The sequence below is a fragment of the Caretta caretta genome, chromosome 10, assembly GCF_965140235.1.
Source record: "Caretta caretta isolate rCarCar2 chromosome 10, rCarCar1.hap1, whole genome shotgun sequence".
Taxonomy (NCBI): Eukaryota; Metazoa; Chordata; order Testudines; family Cheloniidae; genus Caretta; species Caretta caretta.
Window position 1 is genome coordinate 50,298,979 of NC_134215.1, and position 19,924 is coordinate 50,318,902.

At 39.1% G+C, this 19,924-nt stretch overlaps 1 protein-coding gene across 2 annotated transcripts in view; it reads left to right on the forward strand.

The window, feature by feature from the left end:
- ETFA (electron transfer flavoprotein subunit alpha) overlaps positions 1-19,924 on the forward strand; it is a 45,933-nt gene that overhangs the window by 24,337 nt on the left and 1,672 nt on the right. For both annotated transcript variants that reach the window (XM_048867904.1, XM_048867905.2), the window contains exons 10-11: positions 11,099-11,164; positions 15,674-15,754. In XM_048867904.1, coding sequence (XP_048723861.1) covers positions 11,099-11,164; positions 15,674-15,754 — 147 coding nt within the window. The remainder of the gene's footprint in view (positions 1-11,098; positions 11,165-15,673; positions 15,755-19,924) is intronic.

Consider the following 19,924-nt stretch of genomic DNA (forward strand, 5'->3'; position numbering starts at 1 on the left):
GGAGAGTGTGGCTAACTGGGGTCCCAAAATCTCTGTGTTGGGAATGTGGGTCCTCAGGTACCCCAGTGACCTATCCCACTCCACTTTTGGAACGTATGGAGCAGGTAGCCTCATCTCCAGAGGTAAACCTATAATAAGGCTCCAGGTGCGCCAGGGAGATAACAGTGAGGAACATCAGGGGAGAGGTGGAGTGGGTAGCCAGGATTCTCTGACCCTAGGACTTCAGGTGCTACTATAATTATGAGCCAAATCAGCTGGAAGGAAGAATTTAATCTGAAAAATATGAATGATTGGGAATTGTTTAAGAATACTTTACTAGATACATCAAAAGCCACAGCTGAGGAAGAAGGCTATATTGGTTAAAAAACTGACCTGGTTTAGGGGGGAAGTAAAGGCAGATGTATATAAAAAAGGAAGAAAGGGGAAGTTGATAGTAATGAATATAAATCAGAAGCTAGGGATTGTAGAAAATTGATAAGAGAAGCAAAGGAACACAAGGAGAGATCTGTGGCCAGCAGAGATAAGGATAATAAGCTTTTAAAAGTGTATTAGAATTCTTTTTGTTCCTAACAGTGTTATTGGTCTGTTACTAGATGGAAATGTTAAATTATCAATAATGCAGAAAAGCCAGAAGTGTTCAATGAATATTTCTGTTTTGTATTTGTGGGGAAAAAGAGATGATGTAACACACACTTTTAATTCCTCTAGTATCTTGGGAGGAGGTTAAACAGCACCTACTGAAGTTAGACATTTTAAAGTCAGCTGATTAAGATAACTTGTCTCCAGGAGTTTTCTTGGTACTGCACAACTTTTTGATTAACAAACTAGAACTATATAAAATTAACATAGGCATATATTAAATGGATTAAAAACTGGCTAACTGATAGGTCTCAAAATGCAATTATAAACAGAGAATCATCATAGATCTGGTGTGTTTCCAGTGGTGTCCCACAAGGATTGGTTCTTTGCCCTTTGCTATTTAACGTTTTTATCAATGATTCTGGAACAAAACCTAAAATCGTCACTGATAAAGGTTTCAGATAATGCAAAAACTGGAGGAGTAGTAGATAATGAAGAGGGTTAGGCCACTGATGGAGTGCAATCTGGATTGCTTTGTAAGCTTGGCGGAAGCAGACAATATGAATTTTAATATGGCTAAATGTATGCATCTAGGCAAAAAGATTGTAGCCCATACTTGCAGGGTTGTGGACTCTATACTGGGAAGCAGTAACCCTTTAAAAAAAAAGGGGGGGGGTGGTGTCTTGGTAGATCAGCTGACTGAGATCCCAACGTGATGCTATGGCCAAAAGGATAAACTAATGTGATCCTTGGATGCATAAATAACGGGAATCTCCAGACAAGTAGATTATTTTACCTCTGTATTTAGCACTGGTTGACCACTGCTGGAATACTCTGTCCAGTTCTGGTATTCACATGAAGTATGCTGGTATATTGGAGAGGGCTCAAAGAAGAGCCATGAGAATAATTAAAGGATTAGAAAACATGTCATGTGGTGATAGCCTGAAGGAGCTCAATAAAGAGAAGATTAATGGGTGACTTGATTACAGTTGATAACTACATTGGTAACAGATATTTAATAATTGGGCCTTCAGTATAGCAAAGAAAGATGTAACATGATCCAATGGCTGGTTGTGGAAGCTGGACCAATTTAGACTGGAAATAATGTAGACATTTCTAACAGTGATAGTAATTAATCACTAGAACAATTTACCCAGGGTCATAGTGGCTTCTCCATCACTGACAATTTTACAAAAACATTCAATTTTGATTCAAAAAGATATGATCTGTGAATTATTTGGAGGCAGTTCTGCAGCCTTTTTTATGCAGAAGGTCAGACTAGGTGATTACAGTGGTCTCTTTTGGTCTTGGAATCTATGAATAATTTTATTGTCATTGGTGGTTGCAACTAATATTTCAGTAGAAAAATAATGACAAGATTAAGTGGGAGAGAGAAAGCAGGAAGTTCAGAAAGTTACTTAGGGATAATAGTTGAAACCCATTAGATGAGAGTTTGCAATGTGATAGCATAAACAGCTTTTGTTGCTGAGGATTGTGTATGTTGAGACACGTCACCGAGCAGAGGTAGTAATCCTTTATGGCTCTGGTGTGACCACTTCTAGAGTACTGCACTCAGGTCTGAGCACAGCGGGTAAAATCCTGGCCCTGTTGAATTTGATGCCAAAGCTTCCATTGATTTGGACGGAGCCAGGATTTTACCCCATGTTTCCAAAAATACATTATCATCAGGTTGGAGGAACTTCACAAAATATTTATCTAGCTTGTGGGAAAAAGTGAATGAGCTAAATAGGTATAGTTTAATACAGCGGTTCTCAACTGGGGGTACACGGCCCCCTGGGGAGCCATGAGCAGGTTTCAGGGAGTCCACCAAAATAAACCAGTGAGCAGGCACAGCATCAGACTCACTGGGGTACAGGGCAGAAAGCCGAAGCCTGAGCCCTGCTGTGTGGGTCTGAAGCCGAAGCCTGAGCCCTGCTGTGTGGGTCTGAAGCCGAAGCCTGAGCCCTGCTGTGTGGGTCTGAAGCCAAAAACTGGGCAACTTAGCTTCACGGGCCTGTCTGGTGCCCTGGGCAGTGTTCCCTCTATTTTTTGCCACCCATGTGCAGAATGAATTTTGTTATGTGCACCAATATGGAGGTGATGTGTGATACATCATCTTCATATTGGTGCACATAACAAAATTCATGGGGGTGGGCTGGGGCAGAGGGGTTTGGAGTGTGGGAAGGGTCTCAGGGCTGGGATGCAGGGGTATGAGGGCTTTGGGGTGGGGCTGGGGATGAGCGGTTTGGGGTGCAGGAGGATGCTTCGGGCCTACAGCGGGGAGAGAGGACTCCCCCCAGCTCTCTCTCCTACAGCAGCATCTGCACTGGAGGGGAGGGGTGCCTTTCCCTGCCGCAGCAGGTCTGGGTCTGCAGGATAGGCGCCCCTCCCTTGGCTGCAACAGATCTGGGCTGCGGCTGGGGGCCGGGGCAGATTCCCTGAGTGCCTGTGTGGTGCTAAATAGGCTGCTGCGCGGCCGCATAGCTTACAGGGAATTTAGGCTCCAGGCAATTGCCCTGCTTGCTACCTCCTAACACTGGCATGGGCTTTTAATCTACTGGATATGCAGAAAAACAGTTGTGGCATAGGTGGGCTGTGGAGATTTTTATAGTATGTTGAGGGGGGGCTCAGAAAGAAAAAGGTTGAGAATCCCTGGTTTAATAGATGTGACTAAGGGTGGGATCTAAGTCTAAAATATTTGAAGGGCACAAACACCAAGTATGGAGAAGAATAACTTGGCACTTGTGTACATTTCAGAATTAACTTGGATTAAGGTAGGGTATGAGTTTAAAGCACAATAAATATTATGCAGATATTCTCATTCCATGTGTAGACAAACCCTTAAGTGTGGTACATCCCATATAACTAGGAATAACAGAATGAATTTGAGAAAGTGAAAATGGAGCCTGAATAGTAGGGAAACCTTTCCTGGTGCTGAGATACGTTAGTTAGTGGAATAGTCTCCCCAGGGGAGTGGTGGAAGCTCCATCACTTTGGGCATTTAAAGGAAGGCTGGACAAAAAAATGAAAATCTACTTTTCTGTGCAGCACTGCACTAGCCAATCTCTCCTTCATGCGATGCATCACACTTTTCTGACTGTTTTGTACAGTCCATCTGAGGTAATATCATATACTTCAAAGCTGCTTTATTGCATTCTTTTAATCTGCTAATTCCATTATTAAACCAGGGGAAAAACAGGAATCGAATATTTTGTGTAGTCTGATTTATTCTTTATATTAATGGCTCATGGTTCTGTTACTCAAGTGCTTTCAAATTCTTTTCTCAATATTTATTCCATTATTTTCCTTGGGATTATTTACTTGTCCCATCTGGTGATTGGTATCTATTAGACTTGTTCTCTTTTTTTTGTGGGGGAGGTTGGTACCACGTCGTCTTTATTCCAGTATTCATGTTCTTTCTCAGATCTCTGACTCCCTTTCAAAGTAATTGCTAACAGTAAGTGAACTAGTTAATTCCCTTAGGTCCCTAGGCTGCATGTCATCTGGACCTCCTTATTTGTATGTACTCACTTTTTTATAGTATTCCCCCTACTTGCTTATCAACAGCTATATGGACAAAATTTTCATTACTTCCTGATTGTCCATAGGTACAAGAGCATACTGAGATAGCTAAAGTTTCAGTAATCGAGCACATGGTGAATTACTTGTGTTCTCACACCTATAGTTAGCTTCTTTGTGGGAGTGTGTTATTTGTGCATTACATTTGGGTATTTTATTAACAGACCAGCAGTCGCACTTGTTATTGTATAAATGGTTGAGTTGAGGTCACTGGATAGTTAGCAGATGGAAATAGCTTTGGGAAAAATGGCCATGCTTAGGAAATTTTTTTGGACCGTCTCCTCTGAAAATTCACTAGTGTTGAAAAGTAGCTCTGTAGCAGCGAACTTTAAAGAGATGTTTGTATGCAGCTGGGACTGAATTTACAGACTACCTTTCTCTGACTTGCTAAAAAGCTAAAGATTGACAATCCTTTCATCCTGCATTATCCAGCATTGCTTTTAACTCCAAGAGAACTGTGTTCACAAATTGATGCTCTGTTCCTTTGGGGTTGGTGCAGAAACATTAAATTGTACTAAAATATTCATATGTGAGTGCATTTAGCTGAAAGCAATTGATGTGCAGTTCCCAAGAGAGCAGAAAGAAATGCTGTATGGCCCTGTACTCCAGCAGACACCTTAAGCATGCTTCTTAAGAGTAATTACATGCCCTGGCTGATCAAAGTCTATAAAGGTTCTTTAAGTGAAAAAGATTAGGACTGGATGGAACTGCAATACTTTGTGTATTGTTTAATAACCCTCTGCTACTTGAATGCAAGATATTCAACAACCTCACTATTTAGTACATTTTTTTTGGAACAATTGTCTGATACACAGTGTAATATATAACTAGTGTCAAGCCATAAAACATTTTATTGGGTTAATAGCTCGTAATTGGAAGGGATCCTTCGTGTGAAGTAACTCTCATAACTAAGATTTCTTTCTAATTTCATTGTCCTTTCACGCTTTCAAAGAAAATAAAATCTCTGGGCTATCTGTAGAAAGAGTACATGTGCCAAAGGGGTTCATTAAACGAGCTGTTTAAAAGCATGCTACTGCAATGATGACAAATTGATGTACACTGAAGATTTTAAATGTAATTCAAAAGTTGGGATGAAAATCAGTAGGCACTGACAGCACATTTGCAAAGCAACTACCTCATCTTGTGTTACACCTGTGCAAGATACAAAACAGTACCTTAAGAGAATTCCCACTCATACTATAAATGAGAATAAAAATTGTTCTTGTGGCTTTCTTAAGCAAATGTAACTGCCCTAAGGCAGCCTTGGGCATTTTAAAATTATCTTACAAGTAAATATCAAGTAACGTTACAAGACATGGCACATTTAGGAAATCATCATTTCATAAATTTGCAGATCTGTGTACACATGAAAAACATTCTGCATTGACCTATTGTTATGCTGTATAGTGACTTGTAGGTGACGCTCCATAAAACGTAGTGTAACTGGGTATATGGATTTCAGATGCAATCCTACAAAATTCTGTATAAGAAATCCCATTGATCTTACTGGGATTACTTGAGTAAGGGTTTGCAGGATTGGGGACTTTTAATTTGACTCTGAACTGGTAGGTCATGGAGAGATTGGAGTAAAAATTGTTCTCGGCCTAGAATTCTGGCTGCTTGAAACTTGAAGTCAAAATCCAGATTGTACATAGAACAAAATCAGGACTTTAAGTGGTGATTCTCTTTCTTTAGAGTTGTTCTGACTCAAATCTGCTGCTACAGCCCTAAGAGTTGCCAGGGATGAATGCTTGAGTTGGGCCTCTGCCTGCCCCCTTACTCCCGCTTCGGCAATTACTGTGTGGTTGTCTGGGCAGGTTACAAACTCCCCAGCCACACACACAGTCATCTCTGGCTGCTGCTGCAGCCCCCTTGAGGAGTCAGGGCACAAGGGGTGTGTGTGCGCTGCTGGCCCTTGCCTTGCCTTCACACATTTCCATCACTGCCCTGATGGAACTGCCACCAATTCCCCAAATAGCACCTCTTTAATTTAAATATGACTGTTGTTTGTTAGTATTGTCTAGCTCGTGCTTCTTTATCTTTCCACTTTTTGCCCTCGTATGGTCTTCAGTGTCCCTTCATCTTCCATGCTTCTTGGTTCCTCGATTCCATACCATCTCCTCATCAGCTTTCCTCTTTCCCCTTTCCTTAAACTTGTGCTGTTCATATTTACCAAACCCTTCTAACGTATATGTTCCTTGGTAATATTGAAGGACATTCAAATTATTCAAAACCATCAACCTGAGCATATAGTTTTATAGCCATGTTGTCATATTAATATCATTCTCCCTTTCCTCCCCATATTACTTGCATTCACTTGCTGCATCTTTTTTCAGATTGGAATGAGAGCTCTTCAGGGCAAGGACCATGGATCAGAATCTGGCCCCACGACTGCCCTTTTGTTGCCACCCCAGTGATGTAAAGAGGCTGACGTGCCCTCTTGGTGAAATTTCTCCCATGCAGGAGCAGCATAGGGCTGACATATGTCACAGAAAGTTAGAACAGCCCCAGAGGGGGCTCTAACTTTCTCCAGGGACTCCAAATCTGTAGGACACACAGATGGTATAAACCTGTTTTTGCCAACCATCCACCTGGACTGTGCCTCCTGAGAGCATCAGTACAGAATCTGGCTTCATGTTCTCTTGTGTTTTTATGCAGCACCTAGTGCAAGGGGGCCACAGACTTGACTAGAGACTTGAGGCATTATTACAGCACAAATAATTCCAAAGACTTCACCTTACAGCTGAGGTAGAAGCTCATGGTTTCAGTAAAGGCATAGAAGTGGAAGATTTTATATTTTTAAAAGAACTAAATAAAAACGGGGGAAATATGGCTTGCCTAATCTTCCTTATCTTGGTATCTAGGGGATCTGAGAGCCTTGTGAGCGACCAGTTCCTTCCTTGGTGATCCCTACATCAGCACCTAGCAGCTTGGAAATTTTATTGGTCTAATCAGCTTGGTACATTTTAATTAAACTGTAACCTATATAAACTGAGTCTCCTTCTTAATACTTGGAATTTTTTTTTTCAATAGGGAACTACTAATAGGAAACATGCTGTTCTGCAGTGTCTTTATAATTACACATTTAAGTAAAAGTTGCTTACTTGAAGTGATCTACCAACAAACTAAAACCATTCAAAATGGGTTGGATATCATACTTGGGAAGCTGAAGGCAGGCAAACTAAAAGGCTAATGATGTGCATAGGTCTTAAAAGACTTAACTGTATGTTTAAGACAAAGAAATCTGGTAGTGTATAAGTGACCTTTTAATAAAAACATCTTTGTCTTTCCTAGATATGTTAATAGAAAATAGACATGAGTGTCTGGCTTTCGATAAATTGGACTCCTTCCAAAGACTGGTCTTTAAAGTTTAGCAAACTGACAAGAGGAACCCGGTAGTGTAGAAGACCAGCGCTTAATGAATCTCTCTCAAAATCATATTACAGTAACTTTTTAAGAGTGTTGTAGAAAAAACAATACAATGTGAGATTAATCTCTCATGTAGCCTCTACTTTCTCCTTTGGGATAATTACAATATTACAGTCTAACCGTGGTTCCTTCTGTGTACATATTATATTACACTTGTTAGACATAGCAGCTGCAGTTAAGATGGGGTGACTCCAAGCAGAATCTACTAAGTAAAGGGGAGTGGGGGGGAAGCTCAATGAATTTTGTACTCTTCAACTATTGGATATCTTTGAAAAATGCTCAGAATTGAGATGCATTTCATAGCCTTATTCATATTTTTCCTGATTTTTATCGACTTCTTACATTCAAAGGAAATATCCTATCATCACTCTGCACTTCTTCCATATAATTATCACTGAGAGAGTTTTCTGTGTAAACTGGGAAAGTTTCATGAATCCATAGGAATAAAGTAAAATTTTAAAAGTATCATTTTTGAAGAAGAGTTTGGCAGAAATAAGTAAATTTTCTCCTAATTTATGCATCCAGCCATCTTAATTGAAGCACGCCCCCCCCCTTTGTTTCCCCGGAGGAATGGGGCAGGAATTTGGCTTATGTGGTAGCATTGTTCATTACTGTCTGATATTTGTGTGCTGGGATCCAATAGAATAAAATGTGCCATTGAGATAGGTGTTCTCGATCCTTGGAAAGCAGAAGCCCCATGCAGGAGTTGCTAAAATAAATCAGGGTGTGGAAACTCTGGATTCTAAACTTGATCTGTGCATGTAACTTTAGAGGGAAGAATTGAACAGCAGTGGGTAGCAGTTAAACTGAGGTGAAAAAAAAAGGGAAACAGCCATATCCAAGGCTTTCTAGTTGAAACATGCTGAGAGCCAATAAGGCTACACTTTAGTCCCTTTCCTTGATCTAGATTCTGGCACACAATTTGTAGCCCTTGGGCTGCTAAGCCTGCAGAAGGAAAAACAGATTTCAGCTCACTTTAAAGCTAAATGGGAAAGTGCTTCAGTTACTTGGGAGAAGGGGAAGGGTACAATAAAGACTAGGGAAAGTTGGGGCATTGTTTTCTGCCTCTTGTAAAATGGAAGAAATCAAGATTAGAGGCTTCAGGCTGATTTTTCTCCAAATTAAGCCTGGAATGTGGGGTGGGTATGTATGGGGTTGGGGAGGGGGGGGCGTCAAAAATGAGACTTCAGTTTTGTGTCTAGCAAAGTTTGTGATTGAAGCACTGTAACAAGATTTAAAGTGTGGGCTTGGAGAAGGCCTCTGGTTAAGGACAAGGACTGCTACATTATCACTTTTGAATATTTGTTGTACTCTGTTGGGGACTTTATCCTTGTGCTCTGTTCTGCATTCTACTGTCTTTATATATGGTGATTTTTGGTGGATTGCTCATATTTCAAGTAAGATAAAGGGCTAAATTGACAAAGGCTGGCATTGTGTGGTTCTTTGGGGTGTGCTAAAGCATGTGGGAAAAGGACATACAAACCACCACTTGGGGTTTTTTTTGGGTCCCTGATGAATTTGCTGACTCACAAATGCTAACTTGAACTAGAACACTTTTTGATTTAAAAAAAAAAATGTAAAATCTTTCTTACCTCCTTGATCATAATGTACACTATGCTCTTTCTGCATTGCAATATAGGTGTTATAAACTAACTGGGTTTTGTAATTAAGATTGTTTTAATTTTTGTTTTCAAAATGGAGGACATTGACTGGCAAGTGGGTGAATGAGAGGCATTGAGAAATGATGACTTAACTTAGACCTTCCTTCTGGCTAGTAGCTTCTTGTCTTGGTCTTTATGAATGAGATGGTGAAAAGTACTCTTTGGTTCTCTTCTGTGAATTTCTGAAGGTAGCCAAACAATAAAGTGTTGACTGAAATTTGGGCTGTTGGCCAAAAAGTATTGTTCCATGAATTCAAAATGTGCCTGGCTTTGGGTAGATTGTAGTCAGGATGACTTTCAAACCAAGGGGAAACAGTTTTCTTCTATAAATTAAGACTGCCAATATTAATAAGCCTTTCTGAAGAATTTAGATTTGCTTATAAATTCTTACCCATTTCAAATGTAAAGTATGTAAAAGTTTCCACATTGACAACCCTGGTGACTTAAGCCCTATTTATGTCTCCAAGACAGATAGCAGCAGGGTGGATTGATTTAAATCACCAGTTTTAGTCATGATTTAAATAATTGATTTTAATCATGTTTTGCATTTGTACTTTATTTTTCTAAAGAAAGGTTGGTTCTTGTTAGTAACATAAAAATGTGTTGATTTGCAACCCAAATGTACACTAAATTTGACGCTGCTTCTTGCTAACCAGGTGGATTCACTTGATCTATGCACATTTCTTTAAACCGTTGTGTAACTTAACTTGTTTGTTCAGATTTTTAATTTTTACATTTTTGTTAGAATATGGTGAGTGTTGCATTTTGTATTTACTAGATAGTTAATTTCTCTTGAGATTTGTGTCAAGCTGCCTTAGGATGAAAATTCAAGTAAATATGCACAAAAACAGTTTAAGTTTTATTTAATTTAAAAAAAATCTTACGTGTGCTGATACATAGAAAAAGTTTTTCAAAATAGTTTTAAATGCAAAACATAACTGATTTATTAAACAGTTGATCTAAATTATCTGTAGTTAGCAAATAGAACTGATTTGTTTCTGGTCATTGTGTCCTTCAGTTTTAGAACTAGTAGATCTCACCCTCTCATACCTCGTTTTTATTCATGGCCTGGAAGAGAAAAACAAGCTTTCCTGCTTTTTCCACTCCCACTTGGTTTCTTAACTTTGAATGAACTAGTTATTGAATTGAACTAGCTGAGTAAACTGAAAAGAAAAAAATATTTGTTCCTTGTACCTACAGAAGAGGTTACTGTGGTCAAAAGCTGGTTTAGCATGTCAGCAAACTCTGGTTCCTGGTGCATAGCCAGTGACTAGGTCAGTGGGTGACTTTCTTTGAAACTGGGTAGCAAACATATACTGCTTAATATTATTCTTTTTGTGTGTGCTTAATTTAAATGATTATAGTAAATTTAGGCCTTAAAGGTGGTCAGTTTCAAATTGAATTTTAAAAATGTTTTTTAGAAATAAGCCTGTATTTAATTAATAAAACTGATAGGAAAAAATTAAATTAAATTAAAAATCTTTCCGAGAATCTGAAAGACCTTCCAACCATGACAGTCCCATCCTTCAACTAAGGAGTAATGTGTATTATGATGCATTTACAACAGTACAAACCTCACATAGACAGGGCATCACTGTGGTTGTGCATGTGCCAGATACTTTTGTCTTTATTTCCCACCCTAAAACTGGCCAAGAGGACAAGAGAACCAAATCTTGTTCCCTGGGATATCTGCCTATAGTGCTCCCATAGGACAATGTGCTGTTCTGGATTTCCATAATCTAGACAAGAAATTACTTGTATATTAAAACACTCTACGGTACTGATTTTTGTTATAGTTTCAGTGAGATGTTACACACTTTCACTTACGCTAATAATTATTTTTCTTCTAGGAACTTTATATTGCTGTTGGAATATCTGGAGCAATCCAGCATTTAGCAGGGATGAAAGACAGCAAGGTACAGTCCTGCATGTAGTAGAAAAGACTGAAAGAAGGAAAAAATATTTTTTTTTTTTTACAAAATACATATAGCAGTAGAACTTCTTCCAACATTTGTTGCAAGTGAACATAGCAAGACAATTGGTTTGTTCTGCTGCATTAAAAGTGTCAACTCTTAAAGCTCTATATTATGTTAAATACTGTGAAAAAGTTTCAATAGCAAGCTAACTTTGTTGTAAAAACAGTTTATTAGAAAAGACTAATTGATTTAATGTATTGTTTAAACAAAAATTCCATTCTTGAATACTATACTATAGTCCCACTCACACATTTCAGAACCTGACGTATTAATTCATGCATAACAATGTGCAATTTGAATTATGAACTTACTATTCCATAAAGTAAAAGATGACTGACATTCCTGCATTTATCTATTCAAATGGAAACATTTTATAAAATGGTAATAAAACTTTAAAAGGTTTAACTCGTTAGTAGCTGAAATGTACGGGCTAAATTTGGAAATTGGACTGTGGACTGGACAATGACTATTTCCTAATAGGCAGAATTATGTGCAGTAATAATGCCAAAAATAGATTTTTTTTTTTTGTTACAAGTAATTTTTACAAGAGGCCATTTTTTGTACCTCTTTAGGAGACTCTGTTAAAGTAGATTTATCAAACAGGCTTAAATGGGTTTCTGCTGTGGCATCCTGCTGAAGCATGAACAGCTCATAAAGCAGTGGAAAACCCTTGTGAGGGTCTCCCATTGTTTTATAGGTGGAGCACACGTTTCTTATTTCACCTTTTGATAAATGGATCTTCATCTTCTGAAATTTCAGGAGAAAAGTTCTTAAAATTCTTTTCTGTCCACACTAACAAATTTAGCTTGGTTAAGTATCCAATGATATTTTTAGCATGAGCCAAACTACATAGTAGGATGATCTGAACTTATTTTAGCACCTAGTTTCTTCTAAATACTGCAGGTTGGTGCGTGCATTTTAAAGTGAAATGTCAAACTTTTATTAGAGGGCATAGGAATGAGTGGAACACCAGCTGCCAGATTTAGGTTAGAGGAAATTCCATCGAAGATGCAGTGTAATACATTTTGTATAGCCTTCTTCATACAAGCTTTGTCCTGCTTTAGAGGTAATACAGTTGGAAAAATAACCTGAGTGAGAAATTAAAGGATATGTTGTGGGCAATGGGGGAAAAACTTTCAGGGAAAATTGTGAGGTGGAGAGGTGCAACTAATAGGATCTGCAGTGGAAGAGGCAGATTTTATGCCATTATGCCACAATTAGTGAAATTATGTAACATTAGCCTCTTCTCTGCTAGATTAAACAGAGAGAGGTGGGGAAGGTGATAAAGAAAGAGAGTTTGAAATGAATATTTGCAGTCCTGCTAATATCATAAGATCCCCTGCTCTCCAATACTGTGTCCTAAATTTTGAAAATCCTCTTTTTTTGTTTGGTCCCAATTACATATAAAAGATTAGGTGACTTTGAATCATATACTACTGGGTTTAATTTTTCCCTTTATAATATTTATTTTATATTTAAACAAACTTGTGTATCTTAAGACTTATTTTTACTTTTATTTGAACTGTGACCTACTTCTGTTTTTAGTAGAAGCAGTTAGGTACTGTATTTACTGAAAAGATCCAATTTATATTACTGTTTTAAAAAAACTGTAACCATGGCAACAGTCTCTTGTGTGATTTCCTCCTGCCCCCCATACTGTGAATTATCTGGCATTGTGAACTTGCACACTTAAGGATATGTTTTCAGAAGTAGTCAGAGAAGCTTTCTGTGAGTGAAATGTATAATTTATTTGTACTTTTATAACAAGGTAGAAAAATCAGTTTTCCAGAAGGGATGGATTATGTTAGTTGTTTCATCTGTTATGGATTCACAATTCCTTTCCTTTCTAGGAGGTTTTTTAATTTTTTTATATCTTATCTAGTTTACATGCCAGTCAGATTAGCATAATTTTTAAATGTACTAAATCCAGTCATTTTACAGAACAGTGATTAAAATAAAAATATTTCAAAGCTACTGAAGCATTGTTAAAGATTAGGTCTTAGTTGTTTTCAGACACTATTTATCATTTAAAGGTGTTAGTGAAGAGACCTACCTCTTAAAAAACCTTAAATGGTATAGTATTTGTTTTGTTGTTTCTCTGAAGTTACCATCTGATGATTTCCTTCAATATTTCATGGGAAGGATGATGAAGTTGTAAAATGATGGAAATATGACCAGTTTTCATGAGATTGTCATTTCTTATCTGCTTCTGATTTTGCACCCTTAAAACACATGGATTTGAATTATCACACAGGGTAGGAGATGGATTGTTGTCAGTCTTGTAGCCAAAGTACACAGTTTTAAGTTGTATTGAATGCAGATGTTAAAAACACTTGTTTATGAAGTGCAGGGGAGAGAGAAAAGAGATGCTGACTGCCTGATCCTTCAGTATTGAGATTTTCTCAACACTAAAGACTGTGAAATGTAATGTATGACCTAGAAAACCAGCTCTGATTAAGAAATACCAGGTGACCGAAGGTCCTTGAATTAGTGGATATGTTATAGGAGAAACTGAGATGTGGGGTTTTTAAACAAATCTAACAATGGTGAGGGTACATCTCCCTCTTCAACAAGCCAATGGTGAATATTTTTCTGAATATCTATTAGATAATACCTCCACAAGGTTCTTCTAGAGCAGTGCTCTCTAGCCTTTTCAGCCTGAGGGCCAAACACCTTGTTTCAAAATGACAATACTTGGGGGCAGATTTCTGGGCTTGTGCCCTTTTATCATGCTTAGGTAGTGTAGAAGGAACAGAAAGCACCCTGAAGAGCCCTATCAGGGGAGTCCTCACCAGGTGTAACACCAGTGCAGCCAGCTCCTATGCATCCCTGCAAGCAGTCCTTGTTGGAGTGGCCACAGCACCTTGCAATGAGGCTATCCCCAGCTGGGCATATGGTTCCTAAGGGAACATTGCCAGGTGGTGGAAATTAGAGTAGCCCCCATGCTCCCCTAACTAGTGCCAAGGCTGGGGCATAAAATTGAGGAGCCATAACTGCTTTTCTTCCCATCCTGGGCTGCCCTGGGTGGCTATATTGGGGAGGAAGGTCATTCTTTGCTAGTTGTCTGTAGGCTCCAAGTGAAATCAGTCCAACTACTGTTCTGTGGGCTTCCATAGCCCAGCAAGGAAACCGCAATGGAGCAGAATTCACCTCTCCCCTTGCAATGCTGCAGGCAACCAAGAGGGCAGCTGGAGCTTGGCATCAACATCAGCTGCTCCTAAGGCTGCAAGCTGATTCAGACATGTCTGTTTAAAAATCACAGGGCATGTCTCACGGAACACATTTAAAGAAATTGGTATTTGATCTTGCACTAACACCTCAAATGCCACAGGTTGGACACCGCTTTAGAACATACAACTTCTAGGTGGAGACACACATTTTGAATGTCAGTCTAGTTATAGAAAACCATTTCTGTGGTTTAGAAATATAGGCTTTTCTAACCTTATTTCATTTAATTATTACGATCAAGCTTTTTCAGCAAAATTAATGATTTGGTAGAGTACTTGTAGTGGATGGAGAAAAACAGACATTTGAATGAAAGGTCTCTTTGAATCGCAGATAAACATACGAAGAATATGTTGGCTTAGAATACCTGTGGGTTCTCACAGCTTTGAATTGATAGGTGGTAGCCATAACCAGTATAGGGTTTATTTGTGAGCTGTATAGCTTTGAGTTTACAGAGCTCTCCCGTATATTAATATCCTGTAACAGGCTATTTATCTAGGCACCTGCAGTCTTTGGGCTGGAAACCTATCATGAAGCTATTTTGAAGTGATTTGGTCTAGAAGTACAGACTCTGTCCTCTAGGAGAGGGAGTTTTCTGTGTTTAGCATTGGGATTTTAATAGTATATTATTTTCCACTGTGTAGTGAACTAAATGATATTGCCCACATTAAAAAAAAAATTAACATTTAAGTCTCCAGTGTGTAGCTTTATACTCCTTTTTCAAAATGTCTTTCCCTGTTTTTATTTGTTAAACATCACGGTCCTTTTATAGTGGATGTCCTTTTTTTATTATAGCATTTTAAGGAAGAATCTTCCCCCTCCTTCCTACATCAAATGACCGCCCTGTTAATGGAGCATGGAATAGTCAGACCATAAGTGTTTCCATTATTTATTGTAGACATTTTAATTCGCTTATGGAGATTTCCTTCCAGTCTTGCTTCCCATTTCTGCTTTGAAAACATTTGTCAAATGCCGTTGATCAAATGAGCATAGAATAGTCAGAGCTTAGAAAACTTTTCTGTTGTTGTAGATATTTAGTTCTTTTATTGAGATTTCCTTTATAGTCTTATTTTCAAGGCAGAAATCGGAAGTATTTGTCAAATGCACTTGACCGTATCTGCTGGGTCTAGTATTCCGGTGTGAACGTAAGACGCTTTTTATACGGGGGGAAAAAATGTAATCTACAACTGTATATTTTAAATGTGTTTTTGTTTCTACTTTCAGACCATAGTTGCTATTAATAAGGATCCAGAAGCGCCGATTTTCCAGGTTGCGGACTACGGATTGGTAGCAGATTTATTTAAGGTAAGTCTAACCTTGAGGGGGGTGGGAAAGGGAAATCTTAATTTTTTAGAGCTGCCCTCTGCATACTGTAGATCAGTTCTGCATACTTTTTTTTCCTTTTTACTTGCTCCTTCATGACATTTTGAAGTAAGAGTAAAGATGTATTTAAGGAGATACTAGGAATAAGAAAGTATGGTGATTTAAGCTGACGTAAGTGTGTGGATAGGAGTAAAAAATGTTGAATGAATAAAGAACTCATGGGATCAACCCTTCTGATGTCTTTAAAAGTGTCTGCCACTGCATGTGGTTGCTTGTAGATGAGAACCACTCCACATAATTGTTGGAAAGTTTTTCCTTTCATTTCCATGTAGACTAATTATAATTTAAACAATTTTTAAATTTCTGTGTCTGTGCATTTCTGCATTTTATCACCTGCTCCTCCTGTTTATCAGAAGTTTAAATTCCTATTTAAAAAAACCCACACACCTAGGTGGGAGCTGTGTGTAATGAAGTCTGAGCTCGGAATACAGCTCAAAATAATCTATATTAAATCAGACTCATTCTGGAAGAGACCGTTAGAATATGGGAGGAGGCTCAGATGCTTTGGATTATTTACTCAAACGGATGTTTAAAACATGACACTTTGTAGCCAGTAGTCCATAACTCTGTCCTGGCATGGCTGTTTTCTTAAATAGTAAAACTGTAGAAGATTAAGTTGTAAAACTAGCTACTACAGATGCTGAACAATTGCCCTTTTAAAGATCTTTTATCTTGTAATATTATGTCCATTATTCCTGCCACTCCTCACAAATCAGGCTTTTTTCATGCTCCTTACACCAGCCAGCATCTAGGTAGCACCTTTTAGGGACAGACAGTATTTATTCCTATATTTTGGACTGAGTGCCCTCAGTCAGGCACTTTCCTTCATCTCCTGCTTCTCACCAGAGGTCATAAGCTTGTTTTCAAGAACACATCACGGTGACTTTCCTAAAAGTATCATACATAAAGCAGTGGACATGTTATTCCTTGACTTTAGCAAAGCTTTTGATAGTCTCCCATAGTATTCTTGCCAGCAAGTTAAAGTAGTATGGGCTGGATGAATGGACTATAAGGTGGATAGAAAGCTGTCTAGATCATTGGGCTCAACGGGTAGTGATCAATGGCTCCATGTCTAGTTGGCAGCTGGTATCAAGCAGAGTGCCCCAAGGGTTGGTCCTGGGGCCAGTTTTGTTCAATATCTTCATTAATGATCTGGAGGATGGCGTGGACTGCACCCTCAGCAAGTTTGCAGATGACACTAAACTGGGAGGAGAGGTAGATACGCTGGAGGGTAGGGATAGGATACAGAGGGACCTAGACAAATTAGAGGATTGGGCCAAAAGAAATCTGATGAGGTTCAACAAGGACAAGTGCAGAGTCCTGCACTTAGGACGGAAGAATCCCATGCACGGCTACAGACTAGGGACCAAATGGCTAGGCAGCAGTTCTGCAGAAAAGGACCTAGGGGTTACAGTGGACGAGAAGCTGGATATAAGTCAACAGTGTGCCCTTGTTGTCAAGAAGGCTAACGGCATTTTGGGCTGTATAAGTAGGAGCATTGCCAGCAGATCGAGGGACGTGATCGTTCTCCTCTATTCGACATTGGTGAGGCCTCATCTGGAGTACTGTGTCCAGTTTTGGGCCCCACACTATAAGAAGGATGTGGAAAAATTGGAAAGCGTCCTGCGGAGGGCAACAAAAATGACTGGGACACATGACTTACGAGGAGAGGCTGAGGGAACTGGGATTATTTAGTCTGCAGAAGAGAAGAATGAGGGGGGATTTGATAGCTGCTTTCAACTACCTGAAAGGGGGTTCCAAAGAGGATGGATCTAGACTGTTCTCAGTGGTAGCAGATGACAGAACAAGGAGTAATGGTCTCAAGTTGCAGTGGGGGAGGTTTAGGTTGGCTATTAGGAAAAACTTTTTCACTCGGAGGGTGGTGAAACACTGGAATGCGTTACCTAGGGAGGTGTTAGAATCTCCTTCCTTAGAAGTTTTTAAGGTCCAGGCTTGACAAAGCCCTGGCTGGGATGATTTAGTTGGGGATTGGTCCTGCTTTGAGCAGGGGTTGGACTAGATGACCTCCTGAGGTCCCTTCCAACCCTGATATTGTATGATTCTATAAAGCAAAGTTTACTGGAAAATCACGAGAATAAAAGTTTGGTATAGGACATTTTTGTAAGCCTACATCCTGGCTTGTCTGTGCAGTCCAAAACCTCATTGAAGTTTAAAAAAAATCCTGCTTACCGTGTGCATGTTCTTTCCCTACTTTCAGCATCCCCATGTTGGGTGAGAGAGTGTCCCATCACCCCTGTTTGGAAGCTAGTTATACTCTTAATTTGCAGTGCAGGTGTGAACAGACTTAATTGTTGTATGAGCTTGGAATTCAGCTTGGTGTTTGTTTAGGGATAACATTTACTCAGGTTTAGCAGTTTTGAAACTGAAATACACATTTCACTCTGACACAGTCGTCATAATTTGTATCATTTTTAATGATCACAGATCTGGAGGCTCTCTCATTTTTCCAATTGCTTCTCATGCACTTCAAAATGCACTTTCAATATTGCTGACAGTGCAGGTTCTAACTCTTGTATGATTAACACTGAGGTTTTTTTGTATGCGTATAGGTATCTCCCTGTAGGATGCGGTGGTTTTTGCCTTGCATATTCCTACAGGCAACTTCATCTCGGTCCTCAAATTTAGGATTATATTTTATTAACTCCAATAGGAGTTCCTTTAGCAGCTACCATTGCACAAATTGTGCGGCTTATGAGTAGTAGCCTTTGTAGCAGTGGTGGGCGACCTGTAGGCTGCAAGCAGTTCATCAAGGTAATCTGATTGCGGGCTGTGAGACACTTTTGCTGACATTGACCATCTGTAGGCATGGCCCCTCTGCAGCTCCCAGTGGCCCCGGTTCCCTGCACAGTCAACTTCAGCAAAATGTCTTGTGGCCTGCAGTCAGAGTACCCTGATGGGCCACAGGTTACCCATCACTGCTTTGTAGGATCCAGTACCTGTTTTACCCCTCTGAACTTCTCACTGGCCCTCATTCAGTAAGGTATTTTATGCAGAGGCTTAAATCCCATTGATAGGCTTAATCATATGCTGAATTCTCATTCATAAGTGCTTTGCGTTGAATTGGGGCAACTATCCCTCTGCATTTCACAGCAAACCTGGCTTCCTTGATGAGCCAGGTTTGTGTTGTGTGAAAGCAAGGTTTTAAGAAGTCCTGTTTCTTGTCTACTGTTGATTTGTTTTCCAGACTTCTCCTAATTCTGGGAAAGTTATGATGTAAAGATATCAAAACAATCCCCATAATAAGAAGCTCTGTGGGGGAAGGGGGGAGATCTGTGCCTCTGCAAATATCTATTTGCATTTTATCTATATTGTACTAAAAGTGCATCCATCCTGTGCACTAGGTTCTGAAGAGTAACTGTACTTAGGCAAAAAGAGAAGGAGTACTTGTGGCATCTTAGAGACTAACATTTATTTGAGCATAAGCTTTCACGAGCTACAGCTCACTTCATCAGATGCATGTACTTAGGCAAGGATCTCCCATTCACTGAGTATTATGTGGAATCTTAGCCTTTCCGCAAAGGAGTCTATTTAAAGTCTTGAGGAAAGCTTTCCCTCTTTCATTCTCCTGTGTTGTGTATTGAAGGAATTTAATTTCAGGTACCATTATGTATCATTCCCATGTCACAGCAGATCTAAATAGTCAAGTTTGACTTTCTTGATTGTTATCCCAAATACTTCACTTTCAGAAACTTTAATAATTTGGTTTCCTTTTTTGAACTTATTATAGAAAAGACCAAATACTGAATAAGTTTCTTTTGTTAGTTGAAGTATGAATGAACATGGAGTTAACATTGAATTTAGATATGAGTGAAGGTTCTAGTTTTGTACAGTGAAATAGATAAAGCATGTCAGTTTCTTAGCATTAAATAGGTTTATCACCTGAACTCCTACCGTCATCCCAAAAACCTGTTTACCATATGTAGAAAAAATTGAACGTTTACTAGAACTCTTCACAGTGCTGCTACAGGTTACACTGCGGGCTCTATTAGCATGTAATCTGTATGACTGGCATGAGCTCATAGTATATCCACTGAGGAAAGTAGGCAGAAACACTGCCAGCACTTAATGCCA